Source organism: Python bivittatus, unplaced genomic scaffold (assembly GCF_059951505.1).
Source record: "Python bivittatus isolate LINGU-HERP-01145 unplaced genomic scaffold, Pbiv_v1 ctg000020_np1212, whole genome shotgun sequence".
Lineage (NCBI taxonomy): Eukaryota > Metazoa > Chordata > Lepidosauria > Squamata > Pythonidae > Python > Python bivittatus.
This window is the reverse complement of record NW_028277030.1, coordinates 62,876,618-62,896,814: the sequence shown is the minus strand read 5'-3', so window position 1 is coordinate 62,896,814 and position 20,197 is coordinate 62,876,618. Positions and strand designations below refer to the sequence as shown.

At 37.2% G+C, this 20,197-nt stretch overlaps 1 protein-coding gene across 3 annotated transcripts in view; it reads right to left on the bottom strand.

The window, feature by feature from the left end:
• DCBLD1 (discoidin, CUB and LCCL domain containing 1) overlaps positions 1-14,917 on the bottom strand; it is a 38,700-nt gene extending 23,783 nt beyond the window's left edge. Inside the window, exons 1-2 of one of the 3 annotated variants that reach the window (XM_025169331.2) lie at positions 14,522-14,917; positions 3,967-4,179 (exon numbers count right to left, since the gene is read on the bottom strand). In XM_025169331.2, the coding sequence (XP_025025099.1) occupies positions 3,967-4,179; positions 14,522-14,597 (289 nt within the window). In that variant the 5' untranslated portion in view covers positions 14,598-14,917. The remainder of the gene's footprint in view (positions 1-3,966; positions 4,180-14,521) is intronic. The other 2 variants (XM_025169330.2, XM_007432449.4) reach the window with 2 other exon arrangements.
• Positions 14,918-20,197: the final 5,280 nt, after the last annotated feature.

The window sequence follows — 20,197 nt, the reverse complement described above, 5'->3', positions numbered from 1 at the left end:
ACTTACTGAGAATTCTGTAGGAGTAAAGATTGTGAGTCAAATTGATAGGCTAGGAAATAATACTAACAACAAAATGTTTCAGAAACATAGATATGACCTCATTTTAGCATGGAAGTTGACCAGACCTGTGTACCTATCAGCTGAACAACCTATTCAAAGTTGTATAAAATACTTGGAGGAGAAAATTACCTTTACTGTAAGATCTGATGTCCTTAACCACAAAGAAAATGTTCAAAGATTAAAGGTTTGAAATTCACAGTGGCCCACTCTGAATGTAAAACCCTTGGAAAATGATCAAAACAACCAAATTCACATTTAAAACAGAGGGTTTCAAACTCAAAACAGGATGTTTCAAATTCAAAACGGTTTGAATTCAAAACATTTCGCACAAACCTAGGAATTACTGTCTCTTGTCTCCTGTTAAATTAGTAAGACCTTGAAGATTCCTTAAGGCTAAGGAGCCACTACAGTATGTAATTATGCTTTATTGAGAGTTTTTATTTTTAATAAACTATAGATTGAAGGAAGTCTGTATTATGTTAGAAGAATGCCTGAATTACAGCCCACCAAAAATTGTAGTGCACAGTTTTAAAAGTTCTTACTTGCTTTAGGAGTTAAGAGGTATGTGATGAAGCATGAACACATGTTTCACCGTAGTCCAAAGTGTTTTGTATCATTACAAACCATTTCCACCAGCCTTTTCATATGAATACTTCTAGGTGGCATTACTACAATAAAAATAACCACCACAATCTAAAAGTATAACAACTGAGGGTGGGAAGGACTGCTGTTGACTCATCAAGAGAAGCCAAACAAATTAATACTGGTCATAAAATTCTCTGGAGCATTAAACATTAGAGCCAAGGAAGCTTCCAGATGCAGCCTTGATTCTTCATGAAAATTGTGACATCATATTGGAGACAGTGAAATATCCCAGCTTGACAGTCCTTCACGATTCTATTTATCTACGGTTTGATTTATCAGTTCTCAATCAATGTATGTACACACATGCATATGTACATACAAGAGTTTGGTAGATGGTCGGCTATATAAATTTCTTTAATGGATAAAAATAAATTCCCAACATGCGCTGGAAGTCAACACTTTAATGAACTAAAAAAAAAAAAAGGAATGGAAGGAAATTACTACTTTATGTTTTGAAGGTTACAAGAAAAATAAACATTTTCCCCCCTCCCTTTTTCAGACTAAATTTGCCTCCAGATATTTTCCCACAGGTATACTTCTAGTATCTCTTATTTTTCCCAATGACCTGTCTTGCCCTCAAGTATAATTAAGACTGTTGAGTCATTCTAAGGTTGACTGGTCTGAGGCTATGACTCTTTGAAAGTAACATACCGAACAGTATTCCAGATACTCTAAAAGAAATTCTGCACCAAAAAACTAGACGTGCCTGTACTAGTGAAAGTACCTTTCACAATTCCATAAAAAAAGAAATACAAGGTAAAGAAACAGTTCTCAATAATTCAGCGTGAAGCCTGTGAATAGTACAGGTCTTTGTTATGACCAGCGGTCAAAACAATAAATAAATTGATTGACTAATAATACAGGTCTAATTCCAGGAAAGCTGAAGAGTGTTACTGTCTCTAGCTCAGAGAATCCAAACTCCAGCTGAAGGAACTCTTGAAGAGTGAAGACTAAAATGCAGCATTAAAGGACATACGTTACTTGCATAAAGTCCCAGAATTAAAGTTGTCTTTCTATTTAAATGAATCTCAGATGGCAAGACTTGAAGAAAGCTTTTGTTCAAGATCTTGGAGAACCACTGCCAGGGGAGACAGTACTGTATTAAATGGTCCAACCGATGATTTTCATGCTCTTAAGAAGTTATACACTTCAGCAACTTAATTCATTTGAATGTTTCTGTACATTGCAATAATGATATAATTGCCCTAATTCTTTTTCTGTACTGACCACTACAGTGTCTAAGTAAGGATCATATTATCCATGCTCCTCATTTTAACTGCCTAATGCTCTGCAACATTAGTGTCAGATATCAGCAGAAAAATAGGTTTTCCATATTTGTTAGGGGAGAAACATTTATTTTATAATGTTACAAAGATTATATATATTTTTACTATCATAGTGGAAGAGTAACTACTTATGCCTCTTTTAATAAGGTGAAAACCAATGGTGTTAAAATATATAATTATTTAGATCTGAAAAGCACACAGAATCCAAGACTTTGCATAAAAACAGCTATCTGAACAGAACTCCTTGACAAATTCTATAGTGTACCACCCATTATCTCAGTCAGGCAGAAGTGATACAAATATAATCTGAAAATTCTAATCTTCTGTAACCTTTTCAATATTCCATATTATGTAAATCAAGTAAGCACATATTTTGGCTATTTAATTCTTCACAATCATGTACTTTTACAACCTTTCTTTAGCCATCAAGCACTGATCTTTTTTTACTGTAAACCGCCCAGAATCACTTTGCAGTGAGATGGGCGGTGACAAATTTGAAATATAAATAAATAAATCAAAATAAAAACACCTTTATGTTTCAGAAGGTAGTCTCATTCCTACTTGATTGGAATAAAACTGAAAGCTCTTATATTGTTTTGTCACACTAATCACTGTGTGGTAGTTTATGTAAAGAAAAACAGAATTTGGAAAAAGACTATGCTTTAAGGCAATGATAAAATAAGGGCTATTTAATCATGTCAGAATAATGGTCTACTACCAAGTTGCCCTGATCATCATATTTTACTGATCAATTTCAGACTAGTCTAGCCACCAGCTCCATTTTACTGGATGTTACAGCATTTCTACAAGTATATACATGATGCATATCTGCTGTAGTTGGACTCTGAAATCATGTCTTCCATTTTCAATACAGAGTTAGGCTTAGGGTGGCTGGTTGGGTGACTATGACGACTTGGGCACTATTTTTTTGTACCCATGTACACATCCTTTTCTCTAAACACTTTAATCATCATTTCTTGCATCACCTAAATGGTCTCTAACTTATGCTATTGCTTTTAGATGCCACATAAGTCTAAAACAAAAGGAATATTCAGTTTTGTGTTTCTGTAATGGAACGTGAGAATGACCTTGGAAGACAGGGGGAAGAGATGTTGTCTAAGGAACAATCAGATAAAAGGGGGAGGCGCCTGCAACTGAGTAATGAGAAAGCAGAGAAAGAAACTTAGAAACAACCTGCCCTAACTGATCAGACAGTAAAAAGGAATGGCGGGAGATTTGTACTTTCAGACTTGCAAGATTCTGCTAATGTAGCCTAACAACCAAGTAGAATAAGCTCATCTGGTCATGTTTCCTGTCTGGTTTACAGGAGGGCTGACATCAATCTTGCAAGTCTAAAAGTACAAATCTCCCACTGTCCCTATTTACTGTCTGATCAGTTAGGATGGGTCCTTTCTAATTTTCTTTCTCTGCCCATTACTCAGTTGCAGGCGCCTCCCCCTTTTATCTGATTGTTCCCTAGGCAGCATCTTCCCTCCCCACCCCAGTCTTCCAAGGTCATTCTCACATTCCATTGCAGTTTCAGCTGCTTTAAAAAAAGGAAGAAGTGAATCACTAAGCACTGGTGAGAGCTCCCATCTCACCCTGCTTACTGGGTCTTTGGCTCGTCTTCACCCCTGTAGCTGATAAACCACCAGACTATCACAGTGTCCTTGCATTTCTGCAGCTCCCTCCTCAGTGACTGGTGCTTTAAAAACACACACACACACACAACTGCTGGACAAACACAGTGCAGATAAGGATGAGAACAGATTATGGTAGGGTGATGATTTTATACTCCTTAATTGGTTAGTTTGTGGGAGCTTTGGACAGCTCATCTAAAGAACTTGGCAGCTGCAGTGAGAATGAGTACAGATCTTTGTGAAAAAGATTCTGAGGATTTGGGGAGTGACAACAGTACTATGGAAATGCCTAAAGTCTTTTAACAAATCAGTTGTACCATCACCTCTTTACATACCGTGCACTGTTGTAGAACTGTAGATGATAAGATAGTTAGATTCACATTTCTGGGATTCTATGTCCAAGTCTCCAATTTTTAAGATCAGCTGCTTTCCATGAGGTACCTGAATTTTCTTTTCACAGACAGTGTGATTGGGATACGTCCCAGGATAGTTTTTGGATGCCAGAGTTCCACTGTCTTGGTAGATGACAACAGACCCACATCCATCACCTATTTGAAGAAAGAAGAAATGAAAAACAAAATGGATGATTTAATAAGCCTACATCAACAGGTATATACCTCCTCCACTGCACTTCACATTCAAACTCTATTAAAATATCACTGCCGACTTACTGCTCTCATAGATTTGAATGTCTACTGTATTTTTAAAGCAGATTCTCAATTATTTTTTATAAACAGAGGGAGATGTGAATCACCAGTTCAGGGGTTATTACACTTGCATGAAAAATGTTCTTTGTTGTCAAAAACAATAGCGAGAAGTGTGCACAGGATCAAATTATCCATTAGGCACAACAGGCACAGTACCTAGGGCCCACGGAAATTTCTTAATTTTTTTTAATCAGAATAAAAATGAAGTAGAAGTTATTAATTTTAAGCTTTTAAATAAATATTTAATTTCATGCTTTTTAATAAAAAACAGGCAATAAATGGACAACATTTGAACATCAAACTGATGATTTTATTTGTAACCCATGGGCATAGCCTGGATATTAAATTTAATAATCTTGATGATATCAGCAACAACTATTATTACAAAATAATATACATAATATTTACTATTCCCTATTTCTCTATAAAAATACAAAGAAAATATTGAAAATCATATGAAATATATTACAAACACAACATGCATAAAAAATTGTAAAATTTAAAATACAGAAGCAGAATCGGACTTACAGATCTACTTTTATATCACCTGGAATACTCCTTGTTTCTTGCTAAGTATGATCTGAGAAACAAATTTCACCACTTATAAGTAAAATCTGGATCTGAATCAGATAAAAGTAAGTGACATAAAATGTACCTCATTTACCTATATAGCTATTTAAAATATTATTAGCAGATGATGAGAATCCTTATAAAAGAAAATATATAAAAGACATTACACCAATTTGACAGACCACCAAAAGATAGGGGGCTATAGCTGTTCTGAACAGGGGACACCTGCAAATATATGCTGCGTAATTGCAGAAAGTAATGTTATAACTTTGATTTATTTTATTTTAGTGTTTATTATTTTAACTAGTTATTACAATCTATAATCTTTTGAGTTGGGCAGACTATTAAGTAAGTATAGTCAGACTAGTAACAATGTATGGAACTATCCTGGGAGGAAGTCATTGAAAAGAATCCAAGGCAGAGATTTTAATAAATTTGTTGTTGGCACAGCTTCAGGCTGTTCTGCTAAAATGGTTTTATCACTATTCCAAATACACTATTTTATATCTTTTTTGGCTTTAGAAATCCCATAGATGCTATGAAGGATGGTGAAAAGCCACATCCCCCTAGATTTATATTCAGAGAGTTATCAATCTGAAATGTTGTTGTTCATATAAGGTCAAAGGAGTTTAATTCTTTGGAAGAAGAATGGAGAAATACCTTCTCCTAGCATTGTCGATAAAAGTGGAGGATATTGAATACTTTCCTACAGAGAAGTTACATACAAAATCTTACCAAATGGGGTTATCTAAGAATTTTACACTTGGCATTTTATGAAATACTGCAATAATTTGGAAGATCTACAGAAAAACATAATCTGGCTCTGGAACTATGCAGTATTTATATTTTGATTTTTGCCAAGAAACAAATGGTTTAAAAACAAATTATTCTAACAACAGCAGATGACCTAAATAGGGAGCCACTCCTCCTCAACCTATATTTATTTAAAGGATTTTTTAAAATTAGCAAATGGTCCTCTTTTGTATTCCAAAATAGGATGATAGCAACTACAAGGTCCTTTGACATGTTTGCACAGTGTTTCTGAAAAGCAATTCTACAAAGAAGCCAAAAAGTAAAAAAAAATTGGGTATAGGATAGTTATTTTACTGTACTCCCCCTTCCCTTTGTACATACAACTGCTAAATCAAACTGGCAGCAAATACCCTTGCATTTCTAGGAATTATACTTTTCTTGAAATTATAGGAGCTAGGATAATGTATCCACGCATACTTGGAGTAAATTCCATTGCAGGAGAGTTGTAAAGTTTCTTTTTTCCTTATCAAACCATTCCCAACCATCCAAAATGAAAGGCCATGTACCATTAAAGGGCAAAATAGAGGAAGTTCTGCAGGAAGTCACCATGTTTGCCTGCTTTATATACAGAGATGTTTCTATATTTGTTTTTAAGCCGGAAGAAGTAATCAGAACCTGCCAATGACTAATGGGTTCCTTGTCTTAATATCAATCCAAATGTATATAATCTATTAGAGAAATTGCTTGTTACTCAGTTTTTGTTAAGTTTAATTATACACGTTTACCAGAAAGTGTCAGCATCTCTCTCTGCTATGTTTGGGAACTTTTATCTGGTAGTAATGCTGAAGGATGTCAATATATCTTTTTATTAAACTGGATCCTGCTAACCCAGGTAAAATCAGTTTATGTATGACACCAAGGATAGAGAACCTGTGTCGTCTAGTTGTTGCTGAATTTTAACTTCTAGCATTCTTTATCAGTGACTATGCTGGCTGGGGCTGATGGAAATTGTAGTCCAGCTGTATCTACAGAACTATAAGTACTCTCATCCCTGATCTAAACACAAATCCCTAAACAAAACACATCACAAATAGAACTTAACCTGTGCCATTCAAAAGTGTGATTACTTCATTTGGGGAAAAAAGTGTGGCTTAATATATCCCAGCACTTCTTATTAAGAGCAGAAAAGACTCAAGAATATCAGATGTTAGCCACAAAGGGAATGTGTATCTGGAATTCCTTCACCTCATAGGTTTCTACTTAAGTATTTAATTCCAAATCACACACATAGACTAATATGGATTTGAAGGTTAAAGAATTTTTATTTGGGGCAACTCACACAAGTCTTTCTGGTTTGACAATCCTAGAATGACTAAATATTTACTAAAGTTTGTTAAGGAAGTATGACAGCACAGAAAAAAATACGAAGTTTGTATTGGCCCAGGATGAGTACATTTCAATACTCAAAGGCTTTCAGAGAGAAATCCAGCTGCCATCAGGAAAATAAATCTGATGAACTATTATAGTGCATCAAGAATTCAAAGGAATTAAAAGGAAAATAGCTTCTGTTTTTATTTTACTGCTTTTTAATTGAACTCTTCAAACTTTTAAGACAGAAGTGGAAGGCTGTCAAAAAATATGCATGTTCTTCCTTCTCTCCTTTCTTTCACTGGGTTCCTATATCATTCTAAGCCATAATGTGGTATCAGTGTAGTATGACATGAGAACTAAGCCAGAATGGTTTGTAAAGCACAGGTTATGGCTTAATATTGTATAACTCAAATCAGTATGGCTTCCTTAACAAACAAGTTAGAACAATGGCTTAGTGCAATATTTTAACCCTCCCATGGTATTTGGAATATATCAAAACCCTAACAAATACACTTAATGAATTTATTGCCCATTAGCAGAAGCTTTCTTGGCAGGTCACAAAAGACTACAAAACACAAAATAATGTAATATTTAAAACACATTAAAAACAGGTGTAGACCAAGGAACTACTGTACAGTATATAGAAAAATGGATGCCAGCAAGCATGAACCTGTCAGGCCCAGCCCAAGAACAATGATGAAACAGTCCAGTCGAGTACAGTTCCTTTATTTGCTTACATCTTATAGACAGAATCTTCCCAAACCAAATCTATACTAGAGCAACTAGTGGATATAACCTGGGAGATTCTAGGGAGGGCTATCCTGAATGTCTTACTCTTTTCATGCTCCCCCCCCATGGAAGGTGTTGTCTTTTGCCTCCTTTCCCTTGCTGGAATGCCTCCCCTCCTTCCTGATAGCCTTGATCTCCCACATCACTCTCCTCCTCATAGATACATTCCATCATAGAACCCCTTATAGAAAGTCAAATTTCCTAGATAGTCTATCCTTCACAGCTCTATCTATCAATGATTTAATTTATGACAGATTTACAACACCTATTTATCAATACCAATGGTCCTCATAAACACTTCAGAGGCATTCTCGAAAAATAAAATGGTGGTGACTACAATCTGGTGTTCTGTTTAATAATGTGCCCACCAGCCTGGAAAACAGACAAAGTTACAGTAAACTGAGGTGCTAGAAAGCATCATGAGAGGCTTGAGAGGATGGTAGGCACCTCACTCATCTGCTGTCTCTCCATACTCCTCATGGTAGCCATTTGGTGAAAGTGCCCACAGCATGCTTTCAGAATTCCAAATTAGGTTGGAAGCTATGACTTAAATGTTGCTACTCCGGGCAGAGGTGGCAGTGGGAAGGGGCTTGCAAGTATTACCACCAGTGACATATCTAGATTTCTGATCCATAGTTTGCTGGTCTACATTCAGGGAACACCAAGATTCCTCTGGCAAAAAAGAAACATATCCCTAGGTTTCAAATGCAATGTTGGTGAGGCTATAGAAGAGCTGTCTATCTAAGAATCTTGAAGGCATCCTCATTCAGCAACATTACTACTTATTATTCATCAGTCGAAAAAGTTCCATGGTTTTTGGAAATTCATCCAAAAGCAATATAAATGCCAATGAAACATAATGCTTACACTGTGCAAATCATTTGACAAAGTAAAATATTTGCAAAGGGGCCCCCATCGATCAATCCTTAAAATACACAAAGCAGCCGCAGCTGATTAAAAGATAAGCAGAGCTGCTTTGAGGCCTTCTGGACAGATACATGCATGCCCAGAAGACATTCTGCTGGGACCTGGTGGAAGTGCCTTCTAGCCATGCACACCCATATCCAGAAGATCTTGGGAATGCCTCAAAGCAGCCATGCCTTCAAGCAGCTGCTACTGATTCCTGGCTTTGAGAAAAGATCCAGAGGGGAACACGTATTTTGTATACAACAAAGTAATTCATGTACCAAATCCCATTTCTTCACCTGAAAGAGGTTGAGCGTCATTTAAATTGGACAGTGATTCACTAAAGTTTACAAACTGGTCAGTCTTTAAGAAGCCACAAGACTTTTGGATGCTTTGATTTGTACATGTGTAACATTCATTTGTTAATGTCAACAAACAAGTTCCTTCAAGGAATTAAATTGCATCTGTGTTTTGTCTTCCTCAACTAATGGAACAAGAGAAAGGAGCATTTCACAGGAAATGGTGCAGTTTATTGCAGCTTGAACACATCTCCAGTTTTTCAGCTGAGAGGCACGGTGTTCTCTCTAGTTTGGCTTCCAGGTTTTCTCAGCAAAAAGGGGTTAAAATTCTTAAGTAGATCTTTTCAGGAAGCAGCTCCAGTTTTCTTTCCTGAGGTGGAGCCTTCAATTCAAGATGTAATAGGCCTCAAGGAACGGCATTGTTTCTTGCTTAACTCTGACATGGCTCTTCTCTTTTGTTCCTTAGATTCGAGCCTCTCTCCTTTTTTCTTTTCACAGGCACAGCAATGCTGAATAGCAATAACAACTCCTTGCCTGAATTTTATCTGACTTTTCTTGAGAAAGAAAGGGAAGGAACAACTGGATTGCCCAAACTAGGTAGGACCACTAACTTCCAGCAAGCACTTTTTGCTTGCTTCCTATACCTATGTACCAATAATAACCAAGAATCTTTTTTTTAACCCACTGTACTTTGTAGAAATGAGTCCCATATTTCATTATATTTGTCCATACAAAGTCTATGTCTATAGGCAATCCACTCATAAGTAGCAAGTGCAATCAGGTCTTCAACCCATTGATTAAATGGGGCCATACGTTTATCTTTCCAATGCTGCAATATCAGTCTTTTGGCCATAGTTAAGGACATGGAGAATCCATTTACATTGTCTGGTTGTCAAGTTCCATATATTAAGTATACAGTTCAAAAGAATATTATCCTCTGAAAAATTTAGCTTTTGTCGCACAATCATATTTATATAATCCACTACTTTCTCCAAAACTTAGTAAGTATAGGACATTGTAAAAACATATGCTTTAAAGAGGCATTATCCTTATTACATTCCAACAGAATGCTGTTTATGATAATCCTTTTCTATACAGACATAGTGGAGTCCATTAAATTCTAAATATTATTTTTTGTTGAACAAGTTGTAGTTTAAGGTCCACTGACACTCTTGCTATAGAAGTTAAGACACTCTCCTATTGTCTAGGCAATATAGAAACCTCTAATCCTTTATCCCACTCATGCCTTAACATCTGCATACCAAATCGATTTATTGATAACAAATATCTATACAAACTAATAGTAGGTTTTTTAGTTTTAAAGGATTTAACAAGTTGTTCCAATATCTCAGGTGTCTCAGAAGCTGAATATTCTGCTGGTCCAAACAAGGTTGTTAACAAATGTTGTAACTGTAGATATTGCCATTGGGTTACATCTGATAGATGATATTTATCTCTTAACACAGAATACATTAAATATTCACTTTCATCATCTATCAGTTGGTCCAAAGTCAATATTCCTGCTTCCATCCAATTTTTCCATGTCACCATCTTTTTCCCCAATTTTTAAAGTTGGGTTTCTCCATAAAGTCAATTTAGCATGGGAAAAAGGGTCGAATCTTTTTTTATTAGACATTACATTCCATAGCTTTCTAACTGACGAAATTGTTTCTAAAGATATTAGAGTTTTAGTATATTTTGATCCTAATACTGTCCATCTGACCAAATGTATTATACATGTATATTCCAAAGTTGCCCAAGAAGGAAAATTAACACCACTTGTTGGCTTCCTGTACTTAATACTTGACAAAAGATAAGCGGGATGATATAGCTTCAGCTTCAGAAGACTGAATCCTCCCTCATTAATTGATAATTGCATTTTCTGTAAAGATATTTTCGGAACTGAAGAACCCCATAGAAATTTTCTAAACAAAGAATTTATTTTCTGAAAATATTTTCCAGATATAAGAACTGGAATTCCTCTCAAGTTATAAATGAATTCGGGAATAATATTCACTTTGAGAGTGTTTACCTTTCCCCAAAGGGTGAGGTTTAATGACTTTCATCTATTGATAGATGAAGAAACCTCTCTCTATATTTTATTTATATTACAGTTTGTTAACTGAGTTATAACCTCTGGTATACAGCTACCTAAATATTCAATAGATTTGGTACAAATACAGAAGTGATATTCCTTAAATGAATGGGTAACCAAGTTTTCACTTACTGGCATCAATTCTGATTTGGACCAGTTAAGAGAGTGGCCTGCTATTTTACTAAAGGCATCAACTGTTTGCATCAACGCTGGAATAATAGTGTGATGTTTAGAAATAAACAAAAGAAGGTCATCTGCAAATAAAACCAATTTGTGTTCAACATGATTGTTATATAACTCTATTAGAAATATATATGTACTTGAATATTTGTATTAGATAAGCATAATTGTAACTGTTCACTGTTATAATGATATATTAACACGTTTTTCTTTTTGTTGTATTTTTTCACCTTTATGTTAAATGACTTTTATGTATTTTTTCTTCTTTTTGTAACAAAAATAAATAAATAAATAAATAGGGGGGGGGGGACTAAAAAATAATAAAAAACCCAATAACCAAAAATCTTTGCTCATTAGCCTACCCTCCATTTTACCCCAAATCAAGCCACACATCAGATAAATGTTTGCAGTTGTCCACTGTCATACAAGGTAGTCACGTTATCTGACTCACTCTTACGACAATCCCATATGATGGGCAATTATTATGCAATGTAATGCTGATGTGGAAGAAGCTGAGATACAAGCAATGATCCGCCTAAGGCCACTGAGTGAACTCCTAGTAAATCTGAGATTGAAGCAACTGACCTCCCAGCTACTCATTCTTAGGCAGCTATACTTTGTAGCACAAATATGTTTCCTCCTTCTAACATATGTTTCCAGCTTTTCAAAGGTGTAATAAACAAAATACTTTTTCATTAAGACTTACTGTCACCCAAAACCAGAGACAGGTCTAAGAAACAGCTGACCTTCAAGGGTTTTAAGAAATTGCAGATGTGTCTATTATTTCTTTTCTGCACTAGATACAATCTGATACTTGCAATTCTTGGTGACTAATGCAGTCTGCAAAATTCTGTGTTTGTTGCAGACCTCTTTATCACAACTGTTGGCCTATTTTCTTAAATGCATTTAATTTTTTCTCTTATAATTTGTGTACTACCTTCCTGAGAACTTGGAAACTTGCCCCTTTTTTACAGCATACTAATAGGTCCTAATGAAGGTGTTGACCAAACTGTGGATTTTGTATTTTTCTCTTTTTTCTCAAAATGGTTCTTTCACAAATTATAATCTTATAACTAAATACATGGATAAACCTGTCATGGATTAACAGGGTCAAACAATATAAAGCACTCAAATCAGCTAATACAGTATAACTTGAGTTCCTATTTGCAAGACCATGTTTTCTAGATGTATGAGACAAAACAAAGATTTTGGGATATCAGGAAGGACTGGAGAACCAAAAGAAGGAATCTCTCCCCTTTTAAACTGCTGTAGGAAAGAATATGCGGCAAGCCTTTGAGAGATCTGTTGTGTATACTTCAATATTTTTGTTTAATTAACTGGATATTTTGATTCTTCTTAATTAACAGAATATTCAGATAGTCCTCCCCCTAGAATTGTGGAAATTCACAACTCCATAGGAAACAAGAGCTTTCCTGTATTTCAAAACTCAGCAACTTCAGAACACTGCATTTCCACAATATCATTTAAATGAGCCACTTGCATGTGGTAGCCTGTATCCACCCATCATCTGAGTTACAACTGATTGTTCTGATAGTGGAAATTCCCACAATGTACAGATAGCAAAGTTCACCTGAAGAACTTATAGATAACTACCGAAAGATTATTCCGTTAAAAGAAAAACAAATTACAGGTATATTCTAGTTCACAGTGGGACTACTTTCTGAGATCATGGTATAGAAAAACTAGTTTTGAAGTTGAAAATCAAGCAGCTAATGATAAAGAATAAGAAAAATATGATCACTCATTGCCTGATGAACTGCTAGTCTTAAATCATGTTCCTTAAAACATTGTCCAGGTCCACAACCACTCTGAGATTTAATTTTGCAGAGAAAACTTGAAATGTCAGGTAGAGGAATCAAAGCCACAAATTCCAAACTCCTTAAAAAGATAAATTTCACATGCCACAGACCATGCTATTTAAAGGTCAGGTGTGATTTCTGAGATTTGCAGATGATTTTTTTATGAAATGAGACCCCGCTTCTACAAGATACAATACCATTGGTAACATGTGCTTGAATTAACCAGTGTGAATATTACCAGTGTAATATTTCATTTCAGCACAGTATTTGTCAAGCCTTATGTACACGTGCTGGAGTGAGACCTAGCAGAATCTTATCCCAGCATGGCCCACAGTCCTATTCAGATATTTACAGATTACATGGATGCTGACTCTATTCACCCCACTCACAGCTTTCTCCACATTGCTTAGGAAGGTTGTAAAGGAGACTGGCTGTGCTAGTCTCTTTCTGCAATCAGGTGGAATCTCTACCTTTTCCATGATTGTGCAGGTTTCCTAAAACTGGAAAGTGAATGCAGTTACATTCTGTCTAATCTTTCTGTTCCATGTGAAAACGGTAGGAATTTAGGAGACAGGACAACCCCACAGCCCTCAATAAGGCTACCTCACTTTTGAGCTCTACATGTGCCCATCTCTAACACACCAAGGTACCCTGCAAACAAGATGACATTAAAGAGGTCAGTGGTACATGCACAGAAGAAGAACCCCCTTTATTACATTGAGGAAACTAAAGACCATTTAAAAAGCCCTTCCCCCAGAACGCTTGAGGTCAAAGAGCTGGACCAGGAACCCTACAGGCCCAGTTACCTATTTGCAGAATAGACACAAAGTCAGCTTTTTTTTCTTTTCTTTTTTTTTTAACAAAGGCTGAAGTGAAAGAAAGGCAAAAAGAAACATATGCAGGTGGGAACTACAGGATAAAAAGTTGTAGACTGTATTGTAACAACACAAACCCTAACTCTTGTAGATTATTTCAATCAAGAACTTCTAGCCTTTGGTTGCGCCTTAATTCAATGTTTTTAAGAGAGGTCTGTTCACTGAAAAAAAACAGAGCAGCGGTTTTATCCTGCCATTCCATTCCAACCTTTCTGAAGACGCACTGAGATAAAAGTAAGCTGCAGATTTCAAACAGCTCTAGAAACTTTTAGAACTCTTACGATAAAAGAGCTTCCTCCGAAAGAGAAGAAAACCTGTCACGTAAAGTGCACGTTCACTCGCTCGGTCCACAGGAGGAGAGAGGAAGAGGTATAACGTAAGAATATGCCTCTGCGCGCGCGTCCATCCACCTCCCGTCTCTCACGTACACCTCCCCACCCCCACCTCCCCACTCCTCGCTCCGCTGAACTTTCCGACTCGAACATTCAGACCAGCAGGCAGGACGGCGGGGCGACTCCGACTCACCGAGCTTCTCCGCCGAGCTCCTGAACAACAAAGCGGGCAGCAACAGGAGGGCACCCAAGCCCCGACTGCAGCCCATAGCCCCTGGAACTGCACCCGGAGGCCCTTCTCGCTCTCTCTGCCGCTCTTTGCTTCTGCCGCTTCTCCCGGCGCTTTTCAAAACTCGTTGGCGCGCCTGGCCTGAGAAGAACTTGCGCGCCGCAGCCGCTCGTTTTCCTTCTATGGACGCGACATCTCCAAAGAGACGCGTCTACCTCCCGCGCCAGATTAGCACCGCTTCCCTCCCGCGGGCAAAGGAAACCGGGAAGGGGAAAGCAAGAAGCACCACTCTTCTGATTGGGCCTTGGAAAGGGGCGGAGCCTAGCGCCAAGCCCGACCCCCCCCCCCCCCGGTTCTTGTGGGGGAAGCGTCTGTAGTCTTTTCGTTCGCCGCTGACCTGCTCGCGCTTCCCGCGTCCTTCGTAGTCGCTGTACAGGTGACGTTATAAAGCGAGGGGGGGCGAGCCGATCAAACATTAGACTTTCAACAGTAACCTATTCTTTGGAGGTTGGAGAAGAACGCGGGAGAGGCACTCGACCCTTCCCCAGCTGGAAGCCCTTGGAATCTCCCTCGCTCCTTACTCCTTATCCCCAGTGAAGATGCTGCGATTATTCCTGCTTGCTCACCAAGGTTCAACTACAGTGTGTTTGATATTACAGTGCTGTTACAGAGCATGTACTAAATGCCTTTCCATGAGTTTTCAGTACTTACTGAACATATATGTAACACTGAATCATCTACAAGTGATAATTACTGTATTGATGTAAATTACATCCTTTTCTTAATTTACCCCCTTTTTGGCAAAAAAAGATTCTTGGTACAGTACTTATTAAAAGCAAGCAGACAAGTCTTGATATTCATAGTTTTAGAAAGATGTAGGGTAGATGCCTTATTTCGTGCACAAAGTATGATGGCCATCAGCTGAGTTTCTTTAAGAGCCATTTGGAGAATGGTAATAAGCAGGAACTCCATATCTCAGTCTCAAGAACATAAGAAATAATTCTCCACTCTTCTGGGGGAGGTATGGTGAACTGAAAATGGCTCTGTGACAGCGGACAACGACAACAGCAAAGACTAAGGAACTAGTGACTATACCGGTTCCTTGGAACCTCTCTGGATAAGGAGAGGACAGGAGATCACCCACATGTGTTCTGGCAGCTACTCCTCACAAGGAGACACCAGGACAGTGGTTTCCATGAGTTTGAGCACCAGAAGACGATGGGACCAGCCATCTTGCTCACAACCACGGCAGAGCCTTTTAGAAGACATTAAGTTCACAAACCTGACTTTCTAATAACTTTCAGAAATTGTTCATTAACTATTTCTAAACTGTTAAAGACCTTCAGACTGACAAGTCTGAAAATGCTGGGTGAATCTGCCTTCAATCCTGAATGAAAGAAAATTTTAAGCATAAGCTTAAGAATTTAAAGAATTTGAAATAAACAGCAAAAAGCTAAATAAGATTTTGATCTTAGAAAGTTATAAATGGACCAAGGGTCCAGATAAAATTGGAATATTGAAACTTTTACAATAAGATTTTGGAATTAATTATAAAGAACAAACAGCTTCCCATGGAAAATAGATTCTATTTTGGTTTTTACAAGACAAAACAAAGATAAGTAATTCCATGATTTCAAAAACTGGACACCAGAGGGGACTAAAGTTTTTAGGTAGAGGAAAGATCTACAAACCTGCAAAATGTTCCAACAATGAAAATACTGAAGGAAATTTTTGAATAATGGAATCAGAATATAGTAGCCACAATATAAATGCTGTCAGTAATAATGTCTGCCTCTATAAATAAAGTCCAAAAGAAGTTATTGAAGAAATGACAGATGTAGAACAAATTTTAGCTGACAAGATAGAGGTGGTATCGAAAGTGGATTTACAACTGACAGGCCAAGATAATGACTTAGAAAAGGATGTTTCATTGGATCTACAAAAGAAACTGGCTGTGGTTTTAAAATCTAAAAGGGAAACACAAATGACAAACCAAGAGAGTGACTTGGATAATCTTTTCCTACTGGATTTACAAAAGAGTCTTAATGTCTTGAAGAACTCTGTGCAATGGAACAAAGAAGAAATGAAGAGAAATCAAATCATACAATACTATTTGAATGAACTAAAGATTAAGATTGTTAGAAGTAAAAGAAAGGAATGTAAAGTTGGTTTATTTGATCAAGGTTAAAACAAGATAAGTTGTTACCTTTGGCAAAACTTTACAGACTTTCTGCTGACACCAGGACTGAAAAGATGATGTTTTATGAATTTGTTTATAGATAAGAGATGGGATATGGGATGAAGAGGTAAGTGTTTGTAATCTTAGAGGGGATGAAGAGTTAATAAATAAAGTATAAATTTGTTTATACTTGTGATGAAGGTTGGAAGTCACTTCTTTATATATTTCCTTTTATTATTATTTTTCTCTTTCATCTTACTTTCTTTTTTCTTGCACTTTTTACTCTTCTCTGTTGTCTTTTCTTTAGTTTGTATTAGATTTTACTATATAATCAAAATTCTTGATAAAAATTATATATAAAAATATATATATTTTCCACTCTTGTTTCTAGGGTAGCAAACATGCAATTTTATCCTTAGTAATGGGGAAAAAACTAGCAAAAGTCAACTAAGGATCAAAAGAATCCAGGATTTTTAACTTTTGTTTTTCATTACCAAATCTAATCCATAGCATGTTAGAGTGCCATCTACTGGAAAGCAAAAGAAATCTAACATTCAGTTGCCAGCCATGAAGAAAACTCCTTGGCTTCTGGAGCATTTCCCAGATTTTGTGTATATCTATCTATCTATCTATCTATCTATCTATCTATCTATCTATCTATCTATCTATCTATCTATCTATCTTAGAGAATTTGGGTCAGCACCTCTATTACCTCTTATGGCCAGTCATGACTTATATGCCCCAAGGTGAGGACAGGCCTCCTACCATTTTGGAAGGGCAGGAATGTGTGATGTCAATCCAGGCCTGCCCCTAGACCTCCATCTGACTTTCCTGGCTCCACCTCAAGAGTGATGACTTTTCCTCTCTGCTGGTGCAAGAAGGGTAGCCCAATCCACTTGATGCTCTTCACTCTGCCTTGCACAAATGCCGTTGTTCCAAATGAATATGTGTGCTCTGGGGGGCACACCCTAATGTCTCTCCCCTTCTAGCCCAAGTGAGAAGTATGGTGAAACTGTTGCCTTTTTTTCCCACCAGTCCTCAAAAGACCTGCCCACAGAAAGGAACGCAACTGAGGTTTGTTTTCCCAACATGGCCAGAATGGAAAAGAGGCAGGGGAATCCACTAGTCGGGGACTGTGTCATCTGTAGTCTGAACAGAACAGACTACAGATTCCTTGCAGAGAGGAATTTCCTAAGACAATTTCATTTCCATCTGGTTTATCCATGGAAGGCAAGCAGTTTGCTGTGCTTATGCTGGAATATAGTAAGCCATGTACCAGGTCTGTTGAGATCAGCCTTGGTGCATTTTCTCAGAAACTGTTACACGAGGAATTCCAGGCCAACTTGGAATGGATTCATGCATTAGACTTACCCAGAATTTAATTAATTTGGTTTTGATTTTAGCATGTTACATAAACCTAGCCATTGTGGTTTACAAACCATGGGTTATAGTAGAGAATATTGCCAGCAGTCAACTTTTCCTCTCTCCAGTCCTCCCTTAGCAGTTTGAAGGTGAGCTGTGGTTGTTCTCACTTCAGCAGATCTCAGATTTTGAGGATATGCAGACAATGCCATGGGGAACGTGTCCACTTACAAACAAATGCTGATGTGCTATCCTTTCACTTTTGTAGCTTGTAGGGAGGTTTTAAATATAGGAGGAAAGATGATGTTACAGCTCATAAGGACCTCATAGCAACTGCTTAGATTTTCTTTTGCTAATGACTAGACAACTGCACATGTCATGTGGGTTAAAAAAAGATGGGGGAGGGAGTTGCTTATAATTTATTTTATTTCCCTTTTGTGTGGGGTGAGGATGAGGAGATTTTTGATGGTCCAGGATCGGCTAGTTCAGGAATGGGATGCTGATTGGATGATGTCTCTTCACTTATCAGCTAGAAGTGAGCACCAATCAGGTCACAGCGCTCTCTTCACATTCTCAGCATTTGGAGGTCAGCAGAAACAAAGTTATGTTTTGCCTCCCAACATCCACTGGAGTGGGTGGCTATATCAAACCTAATAAGTAAGAATTTTATAGTCAGTTTCAAACTTCTTTGGGAGGGATTGGAGAGTGAAAAAAAGTGGAAGTATAATTCATGGAATGGAGACAATAGATGAGAAAGTAGTCAGAAGTAGATTTGTTACAGTTGAAACTGCCTGGTATATATAAAAAATGAAAGTAAAAGGCTTTTTGAAAGGAATCTTTTGCCCTAGAAGATCATAGACTCCTGATTACAAGTGATTAAAAGAGCAAATAAGACCACACATAAAAAACTTTAAATAGATCCATTCTGACCAAGTATCAAGAATATAAGCATTCATAACATCACAACAATGTTACTTTTCTCTTATCAAGAAAGAGTTCACATAAATCGTATACTGCTGCTGCTGTTCTCTGCTGTAGATTTTCTATCTGTTTTATAAACGAGCCTTTTTGTTGCACTATCTCCAAAATTTGCTAAATGTTTGGGGACTAGAATGATTGGTGCAGCTTTTAGTCTACAATTAACCCGACTCATTCATGGGATTTTGTGAGAAGTTGTTATCCTTCAGTTACTACTCCTGCATTTTTCTCTCATTCCATCCTCCTTCTTTTCCCCCATCACTAATAAATAAATAAACAAAATAAAAATAAATCTGTAGGGAAAGGTAAGATGGAATAGCTCCCCAATGTCTTTCATTTAGTAATGCTTGGGTGCCTTCCCTAACTGAAGCAGGGCAGGTAAGTTACCCAAGAACAGGACTTCTTTATGGTGTCTCCTGACTCTGGAATGCCTGTCCCAGCAAAATATGCCTGAGGCTGACTTCTCTGTCTTTTTAGCTCCAGGCCAGGAGATTTTTTTCTTCTAGGCATTTTAATCATGTAATTGGTTAATTTTAAACTTCTCTGCTGCTTTTTTGTTGTTTAGTCGTTAAGTCGTGTCCGACTCTTCGTGACCCCATGAACCATATTGCACCAGGCCTTCCTGTCCTTCACTGCCTCCCTGAGTTTGCTCAGTTTCATGCTCATTGCTTCAGTGATGCTATCTATCCATCTCATCCTCTGCCGTCCTCTTCTCTTTTTGCCTTCAATCTTTCCTAGCATCAGGGTCTTCTCCAAAGAGATCTCTCTTCGCATTAGGTGACCAAAATATCTGAGCTTGAGCTTCATTATCGATCCTTCCAATGAGCAATCAGGGTTGATCTCTGCTGCTTAGAAACTTTTAAACTTCTCTGGCTGCTGCTTTTTTTTTTTTTTTTGGTCTTGTTTTTGTTTTAGCAGTTCAGAGTCATGACTTTGCACTTTGTCTTTTATTTTAATTGTTCAGAATTTCATTTGGTGATGTTACGCTTTTGTAAAAACTTGGTTTTCAAGAGCAGCATACAGAACTGAAAAACAAAGGACGTCAAATAAAAATGCTACAGATGTTCTATCTGAGAAGCACAACAGGAGTGAAGTGAAATAAATAATGAAATGCTTTATAG